This window comes from Argentina anserina, chromosome 1 (assembly GCF_933775445.1).
Source record: "Argentina anserina chromosome 1, drPotAnse1.1, whole genome shotgun sequence".
Taxonomy (NCBI): domain Eukaryota; kingdom Viridiplantae; phylum Streptophyta; class Magnoliopsida; order Rosales; family Rosaceae; genus Argentina; species Argentina anserina.
The window spans coordinates 3,148,828-3,167,917 of NC_065872.1; the positions used below are offsets into that span (position 1 = coordinate 3,148,828).

Consider the following 19,090-nt stretch of genomic DNA (forward strand, 5'->3'; position numbering starts at 1 on the left):
AAGCCTTGGCCGGGTGATAGTTACGATTCAGTTAGAGCTCTAGTCTGTCTGCCGGTGTACTGCATAAGGGGTAACATATGGGTTACTTGGGTCTCATGAGTACCCATATTTTTGTGATAATAGGTAACAGATGGGTTGCCCAGTGTCTGACGGCGTACTACACGAGGGGTAACAGATGAGTACATGGGTCTCATGAGTACCCGTATTATAAATGTAATTTGGGTAAACAGATGAATTGCCCAATGTCTCATGAGTACTTATATTTTCAAATATTATTAGACATCCAGATGAGCCGTCCTGTGACTTATGAGTGCATTTATAATTAAATGTTTTCAGTATTTTTCTCTTGTATACTATGCGTGTTATACTGTTGATTTACTCATACGAGCTGCAAAGCTTACCGGGTTTGTGTTTACAATCCCGGTGCACCTATTCGATGGTGTAGGGGATAGTTCTGCAGATGTGATTAGCATAATTGATGGGCTACTCTAAAGATTTCGAACTTTATTAATTATATTTGTGGTGAGGATTGTGAAAATTTTACATTTCCATTTGTTTTTGTAATAATCAAATCGACTGAAATGTACTATGAACTCAGTTATGATACGCTGTGACTATAAGATGATTTCAATATTTTGAGATTGTTTTAGAGTTAAAATTTGAATTTATCACTTAAAATTTCGGGGTTATGACATCAAAATTATCGCCCAAATAATACAACTGCAAACATCAAACAACTAAGAAAACCAAACCCCTAACTTTCTGGGTCAAAACCCCATCAAGGCCTCGAGCCTCAGAGCCCCAATTCCCAAATTGAGAACAGATCAGTAGGGACGAGGATACGAGATATGAGTAATGCTAAAAACCCAAACGATTTGGGTAAATTAATCAAGCGAACTGAAACAAGATAACAAAAATGGTTAACGGATTTTACCTTCGCCGGAATCCAACAAAAGCCGAGAAGAGAGTGTCTCTGTATGCGAAGCTCTTGGGCGCCGCGGTCTGATGTGCGATGGGAGAGAGTATAGTGTGGGGGTTTAGGGACTGGGTTTTACACTGGACTTTATGTTGTCAGGGCAATGGCTGGCCTCGTTTGGTTAACGAAAAGTTAAATGAAAATAAATTGTTGATGCATCTTTTGTGGGCATGAGAAATTGAGATTCCGGAGTTTTGGCTTCTTGATTATGAAGATTGATGTTCAGAACCACAAAGAATTAGAGCTGATTTGTACTAATATGAAAATGGTTGCATAGAATATCAAACTATATACACCATATGCAATTATTTCCATTCTAATACCAATCATCAACACATTATTCTTGTGTTGTTACGTCTAAATTTAACTAAAATATTCCCGAAGATGCAAAACTGACGTTAAATTTATTGTTTTGATGCGTCTCAATCTGTTAAGTACATGGGGAGTATTATCGCGTCCTGAACAATTAATTTGCTTATCCTAGGGCATATAACTGTGTTTTTTTAATTAATTTTTAGTCCTTACCTTTTACATTCATGTAATTATAGAAACCTTCTTGGTACAATTCAACAAACCCAATTGTTATTGATGAACAACAACATTAGTATGTATTCTTAGGTCCACAATGAAGGTGGCCGATTAGTATATGTAAGAATAAAAATTAGTTCTAGCTGAGGGATCCTGCTTAATTAGTTTAGTCTGCCTGAATGAAATCAATTTAGCAACAAAGCGGTTAATTGAGCAACCATCATGATCGATCGTGCTGGTTAATTACTCTGATAAAAAATAAGTTTGCTATTGTTTTGTTCGTTACAAGGCAGTGATTAATATGCTCAAAAGCAAAGTTGATCGATTGTCTCCATATCGGCATATCCAGGACCAGTACATGGAGTAGAAGAACAAGTTGTCCTAGCCTTGAAGATGTTGAAGAAATTCTGAAATTAAAGGAAGTACAAGTGTTAGCAACTCTGCCCTATATATTGAACCGAAACTGTTCATGCTAATTCCAAAATCATTAGGCTGCAAATTACCCCATGGATGATCAACAATAATACTGTGATCATCAATATATAGTATTAATAGGACTACGTAATCCCAGTACCACTTTGAAAGTAAGCTGGTACTGATCATCAGCTAGCAGTTTTATTACGCAAAGAAACCCCATATGCATGAGTAGCCAGAGTAGGGCACGAATAAAGACTATCAATAAAAAAAGTTGCAGACTGAAAACCCCATATGATCTCTTCTTTTCTTTTCATTTATTTGAATACTCAATTTGATTCAGATCACTGTAGACCTATATATTAACCGAATGGCACTCATCGATCTGCCACTGAAAGTTTTGCCCTTAGTTTCAACAAATATATAATTAAGTAGTAAATCGATATGAATGAGTTGCATTCGGTTGTACAATGCCAATGGCTCATGCCAGGACTCCAATCATATAACACATGGAGTGGTTGGTTGTACGTTCTATAGCTAGTTAATTACCTCACTCATTTTATATGCATATGATGACTGTGATCGTGAACCACATGGTGATGAACTGGATGGTTGTGAATGCTTATTAATCGTCGTTTTGTATGACTTGTCATGGGAAGCCATCCTACATTCATGATCCAACCAATTTAAATTGAGTTCAGATGATTAATTAGGGTTTGGTGTAGGTTTCGAGAGAGTTTCAACTAGAAGCTAGCTCTTCCAGGGATCGCAGGTGTAGACATCTCAACAACTATATATTTTGGGAAAAATCTATTTGCCATTTTGAAAATATAAATACATGATTTTAACCGTTTAAAAGTTTAGTTTATTACTAACGATCATTTATGTAAAAGATCAACATAAACAAAAATCGTCTTCATAGTCGATTGCATCAAACAAATTGACGGTTGATCATGAGACTACTAACTTTTACCATAACCGTTCATTTGTTTGACGCAATCGACAAAACAAACGATTTTTGTTTATGTTGATCTTTTACAGAAATGATCTTTAGTAATAAACTAAACGTTTGAACGGTTAAAATCATATATTTATATTCTCAAAGTGTGCAAATAAATGAGAGTTTGGACACACGCGTACATGCTAGTTTGTACGCAAATTTTTCCCATATATTTTTCTTTCTTGGAAGGCAACTATATTATATATATATATATATATATATTCTAGTAGAATTATTATTTTATCCTTGTGTGTGTCTTAGCCTTATTAGGTTTCCTGTTAGAGATAGATTCGCATCTCTGTAATAGATTATGACTCTGAATCCTACGGGATTGTGGTTATGTAATGCTTATATATAGACCTCATTATCAACCAATAAAGTGTTACGTTATCTTCAATTACGTTGTTATATTCTCGTTTCATTTTTCCTCAAACAAAATATATATATATATATATATATATATATATATATATATATATATTCAAGGCACATAAAGAAGAAGACTTAATAGTATGGGAGGGAAGATATCATCAAATTTCATCACCGTAAAGCTTAGAATATGATTCAGTTAATGGTATTTTACTATTTATTCATTCAGCTAATTATATAATTAACTCTCAACGCCAAGTTCAGACAGAATTTACGGCCGACAGTCCCGACACAATAATTTTTTTTTTCACCTGATCATGCAACTGCAACATGCACAGACATATGATCACTATCAGATGAGCGCCATATATGTATGTGAACATTAGAAATCTAAAACAAAATGTGCATTTACAGGGTCGACAACTAATTTATATGTTATATATATATCTGATGTCAAACTTAAAACACATATAGTGTCACAATTCCAAAATTTCGAATTATAAAAATTTGAATTTGAAGACATGATAACTCTAAAACAATATCAAATATAATAAAATCATTTTACAACAACAGTGTATCGAAACTGAGTTCACAGTACAATTCAGTTAACTTGAATAATACATTACTAGTTTATACACTCAAGTATTAAAACAATTGGAAATGTAATTTTCACTCAATTCTCACCACAAACCGAAGAATGAAACCCTCAGAAATCCTCCAAATAAGCTCTCTAAGCCCGCTAATCCCCACATGCATGACTATCCCCTACACCATCGATTGGGTGCACCGGGATTGTAAACACAAATCTTGTAAGTTTTACAGCCCGTATAAGTAAACCAACATTATAATATACATCACATACAAATGAAATATAACAGATAATAATTTAGACACGTGTACTCATGAGACACTAGGCAACCCATCTGTTTCTCAAATATCATTTTAAAAATATGTATACTCATGAGACATTGGACAACTCATCTGTTACCCAATATCACTTTAAAACATGGGTACTCATGAGACCCAGACAACCCATATGTTACCCCTCATGCAGTACACCGGCAGACAGACTAGAGATCTAACTGATCGTAACCGACACCCGGCCAAGACTTGGTTCTGATTTAATGCGAACAACGTCCGAATACCAGAAAATGTTTTAAGAAGACTCAATATTAAAACCACGTACAATGTAACAATCCACACATGTTATTGTACTACAACCAAGCGACTCTTGCACAACAATAGATATATATTCACTCTAATAATCCATTATACTGGAAGGTACGTTATCTCCCTTCCGGTCTCATCCGCCACAATTAATCAAAAATTATACAATCTCATAATTTAAATAGAAACCGTAACATTATATAATACAACAACTCATATATATGTATCGTATTTACCATTTTCGTACACATACACAACCCACTATATAATATAAATGTCACAATTCACTCATTTTAAGAAATCAAAAATAGGAGTCACCACTAAAGGTAGACTTTTCATAGTGAGATTTACTCACCTTATTTCCTGCGTGCAACTTCCACGACAACGAGAGCGATTCCCTCACTCGTTTCGTCGGTCACCTAATAACATGACAAAGTGCTTAGAAACGACCCGTAAACCGACACGTGATTATTAATTACAGTAAACAATGTTCCGAAAACAATGTTCACGCGTCGCCGTTGACGGCCGAGCATCGGGTTCACGCGCCCCTCTCTAGCAGTTGCACGTGGCGCTCATGCGCCGTCCACAATAGCCGTGCGTGGGGCTCACGCGCAGCCCAAGCAGGCGCGCGTGACCTCACACGCAGCCCCCAAACCCTGCCATTTTTCTTCCTACATCATCCTAGGTCGATTTCCTAGCCCCTGTCGCCCTCACCTACTCCCACGCGCCGCCACAGACGGCGGCACTCGCACCACCACCACCTCCGCCCAAACTTCCTCAATTCAACAAACTCCCAACATCAAAAACGTAGATCACAAAGTGAAGATCGTAACCATACCTTCAGTTCGCTCGAAGTCAGTCGGAAACCGCCGCAAGATCCCGGATCGGGGATTGAAGATCAGAACTGAAGCGGCTCATTTCAAGCCTCACCGCCGGTGGATTCGTGTCGAGGAAGAGGCGGGAAGACTCGTCGTCGCGACCTTGAACTTCAGCGTCTTCGGCGACGTCGAGTTCATTGGTGCGATAGCTGTGCTCACTCGGTGGTGGCTGAGACACGGTGCGGGGTAGGTCGCCGCTACCACGGGTCGACGCGGCTCAGCCGTGCGGTCCTAACGACACCGGCAGTGTCGTGCACGGTGGCTGGAGGAGAGAGATCGGAGAAGGAGAAGTCAACGGCGGAGGGTCGGGTTGGGGGAGAGGAGATAGAAGCTCGGGGGAAAATTTCTGATTTCAGAAAGTTTCCAAAAATGTCCTTTTATAGCTTTCCAAAATCGGAACCAAACTTTCGTCGCTAATAACTTCCACATACGACATCCGATTAAGGTGTGCCGCATGTCCACGAACTCGTATCGATGAGCTCTAGAACTTCCGTGAAGAAAATTTTCGGAGATGAGTGACGGAATAAAAGTCAACTTTTGAGCCACTGAAAATATAACGTTTTTCAACCTTGATTTCCGAAATCAGTTTCATTTGCAAAGACATCGACAAAAATGCGTAAAAATACGTAAAAATGTGATTTTATTTGAATTACCAAGCTAAATAATTTACAAGAAATTATACGAATTTAACTCGAAAATTCAGAATATTACATATAGTAAACGTAAGCACGTACAGTTACAAGAATAATTGTCAGGAATTGACTTTGTTAAAGTTCAACCAATTTATAATCAAGTTTACATTGGCCGACATATTTATATATGCAACCAATATATCCACTAGGCTTGAGAGCTCGCAATGGAAACAGTCGTCGGCTCGCAAATGCCCGAAAGATGATCGAATAGATAATGATAGAGATATAGATCTGCATTAGTTGAACATGGCTTTCGGTTTACTTTGTTGCTTCTATATGATTGGTTTTGTTGAAGTTATGAAGATCATACAAGCTTAAATTACTCGTAAGCAAACATTAAACCTTAATTAGATGTATAATAATTAGATAAATTGCTTGATAAGATATTGTTTTGTTGAAGTTATGGGGGAATCAGTGAAGTCAAATTACACTTTACGCAATTATTAAACTTAGATGTAGAGTAGTACATAATTAGTACCTGCCTGCTCTAAATTAGTATAATATGCAACATGATTACGTTAGCTGATCCATGTGCATCCTAAATTCCTAATTAAGGTCGTCTAATTAGTGCATGCTCCAAATCCTCAAATCAACTCTATCTGTCACGACTCTAAAATTTCGAGTATGAAATTTGAATTTCGACGTCATGAAAAACTCTAAAACAATCTCAATAAATAGAAATCGTTCTAATGTCACAGTGGATCATTACTGAGTTCACAATACAACTCAGACAAACCAATTATTACAAACCAAATTTATAATTCAACATTACATCAAATGGAAATGTAATAATCCTCACAAATTCTCACACAAATCCACACAAATTCTCACCACAAGATGAAAAATGAACGACTTCGGATCTTCAGAGTTGTCCTTCGATTTCTACTAATCGACACATGCAGAATTATCCTCTACACCATCGAATATGTGCACCGGAATTGTAAACACAAACCCGGTAAGCTTTACAACTCGTATGAGTAAAATAACAAATACCACTCGCATATCAATATATACGAAACTCAACAAATATAAATGCACTCATGACAAATTAGACGGCTCATCTGGTTGTCTAATAATGTGAAAATATATTTATGTACAAATACATATTAATTACATATTTATGTACGCGTACAAACTGTTTACGTATTTCTGTACGTATGAATACTGTTTAAAAGTAAATAATGTTTCAGTAAATAATAATTACATATTTACCCTTCTGAAATTACTTTTATATTTACTGAATGTAATTTACATTTACATTTACCATATGTAAAATAAATTTAAATTTACCGTACATAAATCACTTTTACATTTACTGAACGTAAAAATAAATTTTACAAATTTACTGTTTCGGAAACGCTGTTCACGCGCCGCCGCACGTGGCGGCGCGTGGGGTTGACACGCCACTCACTGTTGCAGCGCGTGGGGCCCACGCGCCGAGCCTAGGCCGGCGGTGGCGTGCCCCATTTCTCCTCCTCTCCTTCTCCTCTACCTCCCCACGGCCTCACACCGCCTCTAGGCCACTCCATGCCCCCACACGCGCCGCCTAAGGCGGCGGTATCCTCAACAACTCTGATCTCCTCCAATCCTCCACAAAATCCTCCAAAATCATTCCAACAACATCACAACACATTCAATAGCACAACCCTTACCTCTTTCGCGTCGTGGGAGCGCCGGAGAGTCGCCGGAGTGCTTGGACCAGTCGCGCTGGGCTCGGTGAGACGCGGCGCAAGAGCTCGTGCCTTGCTCGGAGGGAAGTCGTGTCGAGCTGCTGAGGATCATGGAGTCGACGGTGAGGAGCACGTACGGCCGGTGCTGGAGATGAGATCGGGGAGAGAGAGAGATAGAAAATGAGAGAGAGGGGGCGCGGGGTGAAGAGAGAGAGAGTGAGTGAGGGGTTTCCAATTTTGGAAACCCTAAACTGAAACACTTTCTTTATATACTCGTTTTTAAAATCGGAAACTAACTTCCGTCGTTAATAACTTTCACGTCCGACGTCCGATTCGAACGCGTGACGCGTCCACGAACTCGTATCGATGAGCTCTACAACTTTCGTTAAGGAAGTTTTCGCAAACGAACGACGGAATAAAAGTCGATACTCACGTTGTGGAAACGTAACGTTTTTCTAAATAAACGTTCCGATGACGTTTCCGTTTTCTTTTCGTAATGTCACAACCACCATTTGTCGTTTTAAATGAATTTCACAAACTTTATAAATTGAAATCAACTCGATAAATAGTTCCGAAAAAATTTGGGTTATTACACTATGACTTGCTTAACCCTCTCCAAATCATATATATGCGTGTGTGTAATCTCTGATATATACTTTCTTTCCCCGATCAAACTCTTTCTTATTGTTCAAACTAAAGTAGTAATTCAAACTAATTAGCATATCTCTCAACTAATAGATATCCTGGGCCTGCTCGATCATTATCATCCCTCTGCTAGATCAATATTTGGTAAAGCATGGCACGCAATGTTTATATAAATTAAGCTAGCAATTATAGCTTTAACAAGCTTCAAAGTCTCAATCAAGCCAGGGCATATGATCGATTATGGCATGAGCATGATAATGACAAACTAATCGATTGGCCTAATGAAGATGGTCGAGTTAACATATAACTTATAGCTAGCCTCTTATTGATTGGTCATATGAATAAACCATTAAGTAGCCATTAACTTGGTCCTCCACGAAATAACTTGGTTCTCACGAGTCAAATCTTCCCTGTGGTGTTGTAGCCAAATGTCATACATCAAGAGTGCAACTTGTGCAAGTCTCAAGGTCCTTGGCACGTAGAGTTCCACATTAAACTTATTATTTGTTTACTAAGAACCCCAACTACCAGACAGAGACGAAAAACATTATGAATCTTAGGCGGTAAATCATGAAATTAAATCGTACATACGTATTTAAACTGTTGATTGTGTACACGTAAATAATATGTGTACGTATGTATGCAGTTTTATGTTGGGAATTACCTTTCATGTAATTAATAGGTGTACGTACGTTATATGGATATATGAACGTACGTATGTTTAGTTCCAGCTCTTGTGTTTCAGGGATTAAATGTGCCTTATGCTAGGGCACGTCGTAAGTCGTACTTAACCGAGTGATCAAGCCGTTGTGTAGCGCCTTAAAGCTGATCCTTGTGATCAAGAAAAATAATCAAATTTATGGGTTGATGATCATGATGACTTTACTTTTTTCTCAAAATTTTTGTAATACACTACGTACCGATGGATTGAAAATGATTTCGAGAAAAATAAATTACAGAAAACTTAATAAATTATACAAATTAATGTATTTATATATTCAATAGGTCGAAACTTTCTTAGACATGCAAGAGAAAACAACAATATATGTTGTACAAATCTACCTCCAAGACTACAATATGTAAAGCAAAACATCGAATTCTTGAAGAACCAGATTCTGTCCTCCAAAGAAAAAAAAAGGTAGCATTTACTGTTCAAAAGTTCAAGGAAGATTAAAGAAAGGAGACTAGCTAGCTAGCTACTTCTCTCTTTTTGCTCCATAAAGATTTTTATTCTTTTCATTGCTACTTCAAGTGTTTGCTCACTCATGTTAGCAAAACACACCCGGAACCATCCTGGTTCAGAGCAATGGCAAGAAGAGCCGGGAGATATATTCAGCTTCACTTCATGTACCATAGATTTCCAAAGAGCCAATTCACCTTCTCTTGTTGGTGTGTTCAAGAATGGACCCAAATTCATCCAGCAAAACAGTCCAGCATTACCCTTCAAACACTCAATTCCAATGCTTTTAAGGTCTTCAGTGATCATAACATATCTCTTCCTCAGCCTCTCTCTATTTGTCTTTATGTAATTTTCAGTGAAATCCTTGTCAGATAGCATGGAAGCAAAGAGATGCTGTGTTTGCGAAGATATCAAAGTGAAGCTAGACATCCTTCTCGCTGTTGTTACAACCTTGTCATTGTATGAGTATATGGTGCCAACTCTAAAACCAGGAAGGCCAAGGTCTTTAGAAAGACTATAAACAATGTGAACTCTTTCTGAATCTTTGTACTTCCTGGCTTCAAGAATTTCAGCAATGCTTATGAATTCCGATGATGAGAAAGTGGAACCAGAATAGATTTCATCAGAGACAAGATGGATGTTCTTTTTGGTTACAAAATCAAGAATCTGATGGAGGACTACCCTTTGAATGGTTGCACCTAATGGATTGGATGGATTTGCAATTAGAACCCCCCTCACTTTCATATTGTTCTTGTTCTTTGCTTCACTATATGCCGCTTCTAAAGCTTGGGAAGTAATTTGGAAATTGTTTGAGCTGTCGCAGTGGATGGGTACAATATTCACACCGGTCCTCCACCTCAAGTCTCTGTCAAACCTGAAAGGAATATAAATTCATTAGACTTGATTAATTAGGATATGCGTGTGTGTGTGTGTGTGTGTAGAGAGAGAGAACTAAATGCAAGAAATATAACGGATTCTTTAGTTTCCAAAATATTATTGATGAAAAAAAATAAAAAAGAAGCTCTTGTTCTAATTTCTAAATATGCAGCAAGCTAAATTGATATATAGTATCAATAACATATACATGTAATATCTCATGTCTCTGGTGTCCGAGAGCGCTACTCTAAATGAAAACATACGCATTTGAAGTTTAGGCGATGTGTAAAAGGATTACTTACCCTGGATAGTATGGCGTTGGGACTAGCAAAGCGTCTCCAGGATCAGCTAGAATGAAAGTTAAAAGCTCATTGCCTGCAGTTGCTCCTGCAGTTAGGACTATCCTCTCAGGGTCAAATTTTGCTCTTCCTCCTCTGATTTGCTCCATGAAACTTGCCATTGCCTTTCTAAATGATAAAAGACCATGATAGTCTTGAAACAGGGCATTTTCCCTAAAGCCTTTTGATGATTCCCAGTTGGAAGCTTCTGAATGCTTTCCCAAGTAATCTTCCACCAAATCAAATGAAACCTATTCAAACATAAACAGAAACAGATATAAAATATTTTAATTAGTAATTAGGTATCAAGTTCAACAAAATAAAAATGCAATCGATTTTCATTTCATGATAGCACTTGCTTGATTCTCTGCCAGTCCCATCTGTATAACTCCCGAGGGGTTACTTGATTCATCGTAAGCGTTTTCATCGTATGCTTTCCAGCCAGCAAAGTAAGGTGAGTCTTCTCCATGAGTACTAGAAACAGCTATTTTTGATAGCCCAACAGCAGGAGGACTTTGCTCAATCTCTACAGTCATGATCGATCAGCTTCTTGCAGATTGTTTAGGATTTTGTTTGTCTGTTTGTTTGTTTATGGAATAGAAGCTATTAAAGCTAACTGTACAAAAAGAGCTAAAAGCCTCAAGAGAGAACTGTGTTCGAATGAAAGCTTCGTCCAAGGTCCCCTTATATATTCAAGGTAGGGAAAGGGTTTCAAGGCGTAGTCGACGTTCATAAAAAATGATTAAGTCCCATCTAGCTAGTTAGTTTTTCTATTAGCAGCTTTTTTTTTTATGTCATTTGACAAATTTGTTGGTTGTGTGACCGCTTCTATATTCCATCTTACCAAATCTTGATTTAGCTCAATCATCTTAAGATTATACAGATCGAATAATAATGGATAATTGGGTAGACTGCTAACAAATATATAGTGAGATCGATATAGGGATAACAATATTACCCATCGGGTAAGATATTCACGGGTATTCGACCCTAATGGGGCTGTGAAACTGGTAAAGATGAGAAACGGGTATGAGGATCCCATGTATTCAAAATATAGAATTGGGTAACGAGCAGATATGATATTTTGATCTACATCCATATCCCCATCCCCACCCAATAATTGGGTAGACCACTAACAAATATATAGTGAGATCAATCTAGGAATAGCAATATTACCCATCAGGTAGGATATTCGCTGGTATTCGACCCTAATGGGGCTGTGAAATTGGTAAAGATGAGAAACATGTATAAGGATTTCATATATTCAAAATATAGAATCGGGTAATAGGCGGATATGGTATTTTGATCTACATCCTCATTCCCACCCAATAAGTTAAAATATATATTATATACGTTTTAATATTTATTAATTAATAAATATTTTTGTAAATAAAAACTTTCTTTATAGTTATTGTTCTATTTTGAATTAGATTTGTACTTGTTTACGTTAGGTTAATTAAAAACTAATTTTATCATGATATTTGGTTTTCATTTTAGTTTTTTTTTACGTTTTTCTATATTATATATATATAAAGTCTCATATAATATAACAAAATATCGTTAACAGGTATTGGAGTGGATATGGAAAACTAATCCCCAACATGGATAGAGTCGGGAAATACCATTATTTTATAACGGAAATTTGGGCGGGTATGAGGACATGATTAAAATTGGGTATGACTATGGTATTTCGATTCCATGACCCTACCATGCCTACTGCCATCCCTAGATTGATCACTTATATTACTAATGTTTATTTGTATATCTACTTTGAAATAGATCAAACGCTTCGACTTTTGTTAACTCGTAACTCTAATAATTTTAATAGTAGAATTTTTATGACGTGAGTACAATAATTAATTATACAAGTGATGAAGCATGGTACTAGTAATTTTTCCTAAATAATCAAATATTTGATCTACATTAATCTTAAGTCCTTTTGATCCCTGACAAAGATACCAACATAACCAATATTAAGATTCTGATTGTTAATTAACTAAGATGGTCATATACGTACTAACTGTAGCAACAGAATTTATATATCTTTTCTGCAGGTTTGATAGATAACAATGATAACAACTTTCCATAATCGCGAACAAATTTTATAAGATTGAATTATTTCCTACATAGGAATTAATGCCGTGGTTTATGAGATGTTAAGTAATTGATTAGGCCATCCAGTGCCCATGATATCCAAATAATTATATCTCTAATAATATTGTTATCCAATATTATATGCATGTTAACCTTATGGAGGCCGGGCCGGGTTTCGTTTAATTTTTTGCAAGCTTTGTAGTTATCACATATGATATATACAGTATGATATACTGTATAAGGTGACCCAACTTCTTGAAACGGGATGTGAAGCTTTTTAGTTACACATGCATACACATATATATTACATTATTTACATAATATACACGACACAATATAAATAAAATACCGCACTTTATTGAAAATATAATGATATATTATACATATTAATTAGTGATTTGTTTTTTGGAAGAGATACTTATTAACATTTCAATATGAGCTGAGGGAGTATGGTAATAATTGTGTACTGTATAGTGTATACGTATATCTTTATTAAGGGGCGCCGGGATAATAAATATGTGTGTGTGTGTGTGTGTTTCTTACCTTTTAAGTGGGGCTCGAGGACGATCATGAACATGTGCAAGAACTCAACGGCTTGCATTATAAGATCTTGAATCGATTGGTAGCCATTATTATTCACATATCATAAAATTAAAAGAGAACGTGAACAGGGTACGTTATATATTATCATCATCATATGACGACAGAACCGCCAAAATGAAGATACCTATAATTAACAACTCTCACTACTATAGCTATTCAGGAAAAGGGGACGGAAGAATTGGCTATCGATAATTCTTACACCTTAACTATATCTGGGAGACTGGGACTTACATTTATAATTGAACCGGTATCAGCAAAAACAAAAACAAAAATCTGCAGAGTTAATGGATTAATTAAGCACTAATAATTTGTTAATAAATTACAATATCGTCATGTCGATCGAGCTCTTTCCTAATTAAGAAGTGTAGGTTCACATTTCTATCTGCATGGATTCCTAGTAGTTTTCCTACTAACTCTGTTCTAACTTCTAAATCCAACATGGCAACATGTCGTATAAGCCTTCCGGAAATTAGGGTTTTACACGTACGTAACAACTGACAATTACTGACATATTGCCAATTGGCTTTATCAGGAACTCACTAAGATAGCCCTAATCAAGTCCCCAACTTTCCAAGCAGCAGTGGCCACTATGCTTAAGCCTCTAATTTATTGATTGGATATACGGAAATTAATGTTCTGGCGGGGTTTTAATTTCTTAATCGTTTGTGTGAATGTTAATCGTAAGTTTTTGCCACTTTATGTTCATCATAAGGCCTACAATCGAATCATGTTTGCCTCTTGTCTTAATTTTGTCTAGCTATTATGGATTTATGCAGCCATCTACCTAAACATGACTCTTAATTTCAGATTATTATATCAATTTTTGGTATGATCATATGGTACTGTTTATTTGAATATCGTGGTTCTCTTCCTATTTAGCCATTTAGATATATCTTATGTAGATTTGACATCTATATGTGATCATATGTATCAGGAAATCTAGCTATATATATCAATTTATAATTGTTAAGGATGAAGAATCTGATTAGCTAACTACTCAACTTCTGAGATTCTAGCGTGCACATTAATTAAACTATTTATTACCAAAGACATGCATGCCATGAAGAAAATCGCATATGCGAAATATATTTACCGAAATATAGTTATATATGCCATTAATTTGATCTGGTTATGTAACATGCGTACGTGGTATAAAGGGTACTTATAAGGAGAGGTTCAGATTCGATGCTCCTGAGATCATTTCAGATTTTATCTCCAAAAGAAAACACATAAATCAGAGGAACTAGAGGGGTGAACAATCACATATAATCTGTGTGAGGTAATCGTATTAGGGTTCCTAATTGTAAAAACGATCGAATCGCATATAATCTTGTGAGGTGATCGTACGTATTAGGGTTCCTAATTGTAAAAACAATCGATATATATATATATATATATATATATATATATATGAAGTAGCTAGTCGGCGTGTTTGTAACCTGATCAGAGGTCAAAAATCTTTGTGGAGAGATACAATCCCAATGACACTGCGACACCTGGGACTCTTTAGTATAATGTAGCTAGCTACGTACTAAGATCAATCGAAGCTAGAGTGAGAAGAGTAGAATATTGGGTGGGTAGGTCAGATGTTCTTACTGACTTTGCCTCTATTAAGAATTAATTTGCGGAATTGGTACGGTACGTATAAGCTATCGGTCTTGCTCTTTGGAAGTTGGTAATAAGAATTCAAATGGGGCGCATAAATATACTAAACCAAATGGGTAATAATAATTGTTGATTCCTTACACAGTTTGTGTACAAACACGTTTTGTGAGCCGATATAATTTAATTAATGACCTATTGATCGAGGTTTTGAGGGTCACAATCCCAACCAGGGCAGCTGAGTGTTTAGTAATGTCTACCCAATTGGCAAGAACATTACCCTAATTGCCTTTGTCTTAGAAATTTCCTGTACTTTTCTGTAGTATAAATACTATGCCTTTGCAATTAGTACATTGGCTTCTGTACTGTTGCTATTTTCTTAATGTTGTATAGTCTGGTTGTAAAGCATGAAATGCGATCCACCATTGCCCACGTAGACTATTGGACTTTGACTGCCGCTAATAATTCATCATCATCATCATATATATATATATATATATATATATATATATATATATATATATATATATATATATTGGATAGAATGGCCATTCTATATTGTGTCTGCACCTTTCTGCAATATTTGAATGTAGATGAAAGTCATGAAACTCCACGTAGTTTTTTTCTACTTCTTATATATATATCTGTGTGCGCGCGCCAATAAACAGCTTTTTGAAGTTTCCTCTCATCTTTCTGAAAACCAGTAGCGGTCCAAAACTTTTAATATCTCATACTAATTAATAAAATATTAAAATAAATAATAGGATTTCTTATGAAAAAGTCACTTTTGATACATTTATTTATAAAAAAAAACCAAGTAAGATTTGAAAATTATAAAAAAGTCAATTTTCTTAATTTTTTATACCCTTGCCATTGATGTTTGAATTATTTACAAAATGCTATCGAATTTTTTCATCACCCAAACTACAGATCTCGTCAGAGGAGCCATTTTCTTCCTCTCATCTGTAATTCTGATCTAACAAAGGCTGGCCTCTCCTTCCTCCTTCTCCGGCCAGAGACTCCAACGATCACCTCTATTTTCCTGCAAGTTTGCTACCTACGTCTCTTTTCCGGCCTTGTTCCCTAGCAGTTTGTTGACGTCGTCGAGAGTCCAAATCGATCTCAATTTCAACAAAGTCTTCGACAACGACTATGGAAGTCTCCTTCATCGACGATCGAACCCGACTACAACCCAGAGCACCAAGGCCTTGATCTCAAACCCATCACTGACGAAATATGGCCGGAACCGCTGCAATTGCTTATACAAGATCAACGATAACAACTTTGATGACGAGCTCGACTTCTGTGGCGCTGGCACTACTGGAAGCGCTCAACATCGGAGGACGAGGTCCTCGAGATTCTTGGAGAGAGCAGCCGGAGTCGATTGAAGAGAGCAATGTGTGTGACAGTGGTTGTGACAGTAGGTGTGACCGTCAGTGTAAATAGATAATGTGACAGCTTATGTGACAGTGGGTGTGATAGGAGGTGTGACAGTTAGTGTAATAGGTAGTGTGATAGTGGTTGTGACAGATAATATGACAGAAGACCTTGAGCTTAGAATTAGGGAACCTTGAGCTTGGTATAAGTATGCTCAGAATGAAGAGAATATCATGAATTAGGAATTAGGGAAATGAGATTGGTATAAGTATGTTAAGAATGAAGAGAATATCATGAATTAGGGAACTTTGAGCTTCAGTTTGGCCGGAATTACTTGAAGCACCGCCATCGATGGCGGCAACCCTTTGTGATGGTTGTTGCGCCTTGTACGGTTGATCGATCGGAGTGGGTAGTATATGAAATGAAAAAGAGGAGTGAGATCTTTCTAACGGTACCAATTTCGTCAAAATCTATCGTCGGACGAGAAAGTTATGGACACAATTAAAAAAAAGAGTAAGAAATGGCAAAATAGTCTATAAAATATTTTTAAAGTGACTTTTTTCTAATTTTGTTGACCTTTTTATAATTTCCACTTAAATGTGATGACTTTTTTATAATTAATTCATAAATAGTGACTTTTTTTAAAATATAAGTTAGTAGATGGTACATTTTTATAATTTTTCCTAAAAAATAATGTTAATTAAAAAAGAAATGAAAAGAAATGCGACAACCAATAAAAGAATAGTTACGTACACACTAGTTTTTGATATTATAATTGATGCCCTCATTCAAATATATCAGACTCAAAAATATAAATGTAATACCAGAAAAATTGTGGCTTGCAAGTCGTCTTGAATTTTAAAATGAACGTATGCTAAATGAGTGGAAGCTAGGGCTCAATGTGTTTGCTAATTAAGGGTAACTCCAACCATAAGTTCTATTTGGGTGCTATTTTTATTTTATAACCCCTTATTACACTATTTATATATGACTATTTTATCAATCTCCAATAATTATGTGATATATATACAATTATTGATTAAAATATGATTTTGAGTGTTATATGAAGTTGTTATAACATATTTGAATCGATGTGGGCCCATGCACTGTTGAAGTCTTAGTCTTGGAAAATCACTAGATATAAGACTTAATTTAGGTCCTTGTCATATTAAACCAAAACCCCTGAAAACAAAATGTTGGAGATGGAAAGTTTTATTTTAAGACCAAACCAAAGTTTAGCACAATTATTGGAGTTACCCTAAGTGACAAGTTCAATCAGATATATGCCAGTTTTTTCTTCTCTCTAATTGAGCTCTAAAATGAGTATAATTGATTTACCATTTAATAAGTCAATGTGATTCTTATAGTTTGTGAATAAAAGGACGCTGGGAGTTTTTTCTTCCCCAAATTCAACTGTTTTTTTTTTGTCATTTTCTCATGGCTTATCTACAATTAACTTGTATAATCAAAGGAGAAGTAAAAACTCAGCCTAGGCAAGTGCCTAGACCTGTACGTGAATCTGCCACTGCTAAAAAATGCACATGCAAAAGTATACGGGCTTCCATTGCTGATGGTGATGGAAGAACTAATTAATTAACTGTATATAATGTAATCTTTAAAATTGCGATCCATGCCAAGAACACATGTACAGATGCTTAGAGTTTTAGAGATAGGCAGATTAATTCTTTTATCGAATAATTTGATTTACATAAGTCGCGCCATGCATGCATGATTGCATACTTTGTTTCTGGGTATCCTTTGTTATTTTCTAATTAAATTGTTTTGACGTACTCTTTATTTAGTTTTCATTTTTTTGTGAATCTAGCTCGTTTCCAACCAGGCAACCACGCACTGCTCGAGCTCGATCAGTGATAGTAGTACTTGACTACTTGGCTGAGTTGGCTCATGTTATTGTTACATTGGAACTCATACATAAAATAGTTCAGATATATAGATATATACAATTATACATATGCTCATTATTTGTAAGTTCCCCGACTTCCATCTATATATTTATGGGCTATAATAAAGGCCTCGTAAATTGAATGAATTCACATGCATGATTGCATATTTATAGCCACATGATTCATTTTATTGAAGTCCTATAATTCGATCTATATGTTGGAGTTGTGTCCTTCGATATTAAACGTAGTTGACGAACTTTAGACGGATGGTATTGCTTATATATTGAAGGTATAGTAGCTAGCATATATATAAAGAATTGAAACTACGAACTAATTAACTAAAAATTACTAATCTTAAACCAGGTTACGAGAAGTGAAAACACCAATTGAAACTTCATCGACAAAGTCCGATTGAATATGATTTATAAATGCATGTCGGACATACGTACGTATACTTCTTTTAGGACAATGTCTGATGATGAATTTTAAAAGTGCGCAATTAGTTGATGACCGGTAACCGGCGGTTTATCTCAGTACTCATTCTTTGCCAACTGCGTCAGTACATTCCCTGTCTTTTAAAGCATTTCCAACAGGTTTATTAAAAAATTTATATTATAGAAGATGAAAACACTAATTTTTTTTAAAAAAAAAAACTCAACTCCAATAGCTGATCTATTCTATTGTATAGAACTAAATGTAAATGTGCATATTCTATTGAATCTCATAATGTCATAATTTAAAAAACCAAAAAATGAGTGATAAATCATTCCTTTTTTG

The 19,090-nt window shown here is 35.9% G+C and overlaps 1 protein-coding gene across 1 annotated transcript; it reads right to left on the minus strand.

Moving 5' to 3' along the window:
- Positions 1–9,531: 9,531 nt before the first annotated feature.
- Positions 9,532–11,269, minus strand: LOC126782952 (1-aminocyclopropane-1-carboxylate synthase 7-like). Its single transcript, XM_050508312.1, has 3 exons — positions 11,093–11,269; positions 10,698–10,984; positions 9,532–10,393 (listed from the first exon to the last, which is right to left on the minus strand). Exons 1-3 carry the CDS (start codon positions 11,267–11,269, stop codon positions 9,532–9,534), a joined length of 1,326 nt encoding a protein of 441 aa, XP_050364269.1.
- Between the last annotated feature and the right edge of the window lie 7,821 nt (positions 11,270–19,090).

Coding starts and splice junctions, on each gene's coding strand:
- LOC126782952 (XM_050508312.1), bottom strand. CDS start 11,269: ATGACTGTAGAGATTGAGCAAAGTCCTCCTGCTGTTGGGCTATCAAAA. Junction 10,985..11,092: donor TGGGACTGGCAGAGAATCAA/GCAAGTGCTATC, acceptor ATGTTTGAATAG/GTTTCATTTGATTTGGTGGA. Junction 10,394..10,697: donor CCAACGCCATACTATCCAGG/GTAAGTAATCCT, acceptor TATTCCTTTCAG/GTTTGACAGAGACTTGAGGT.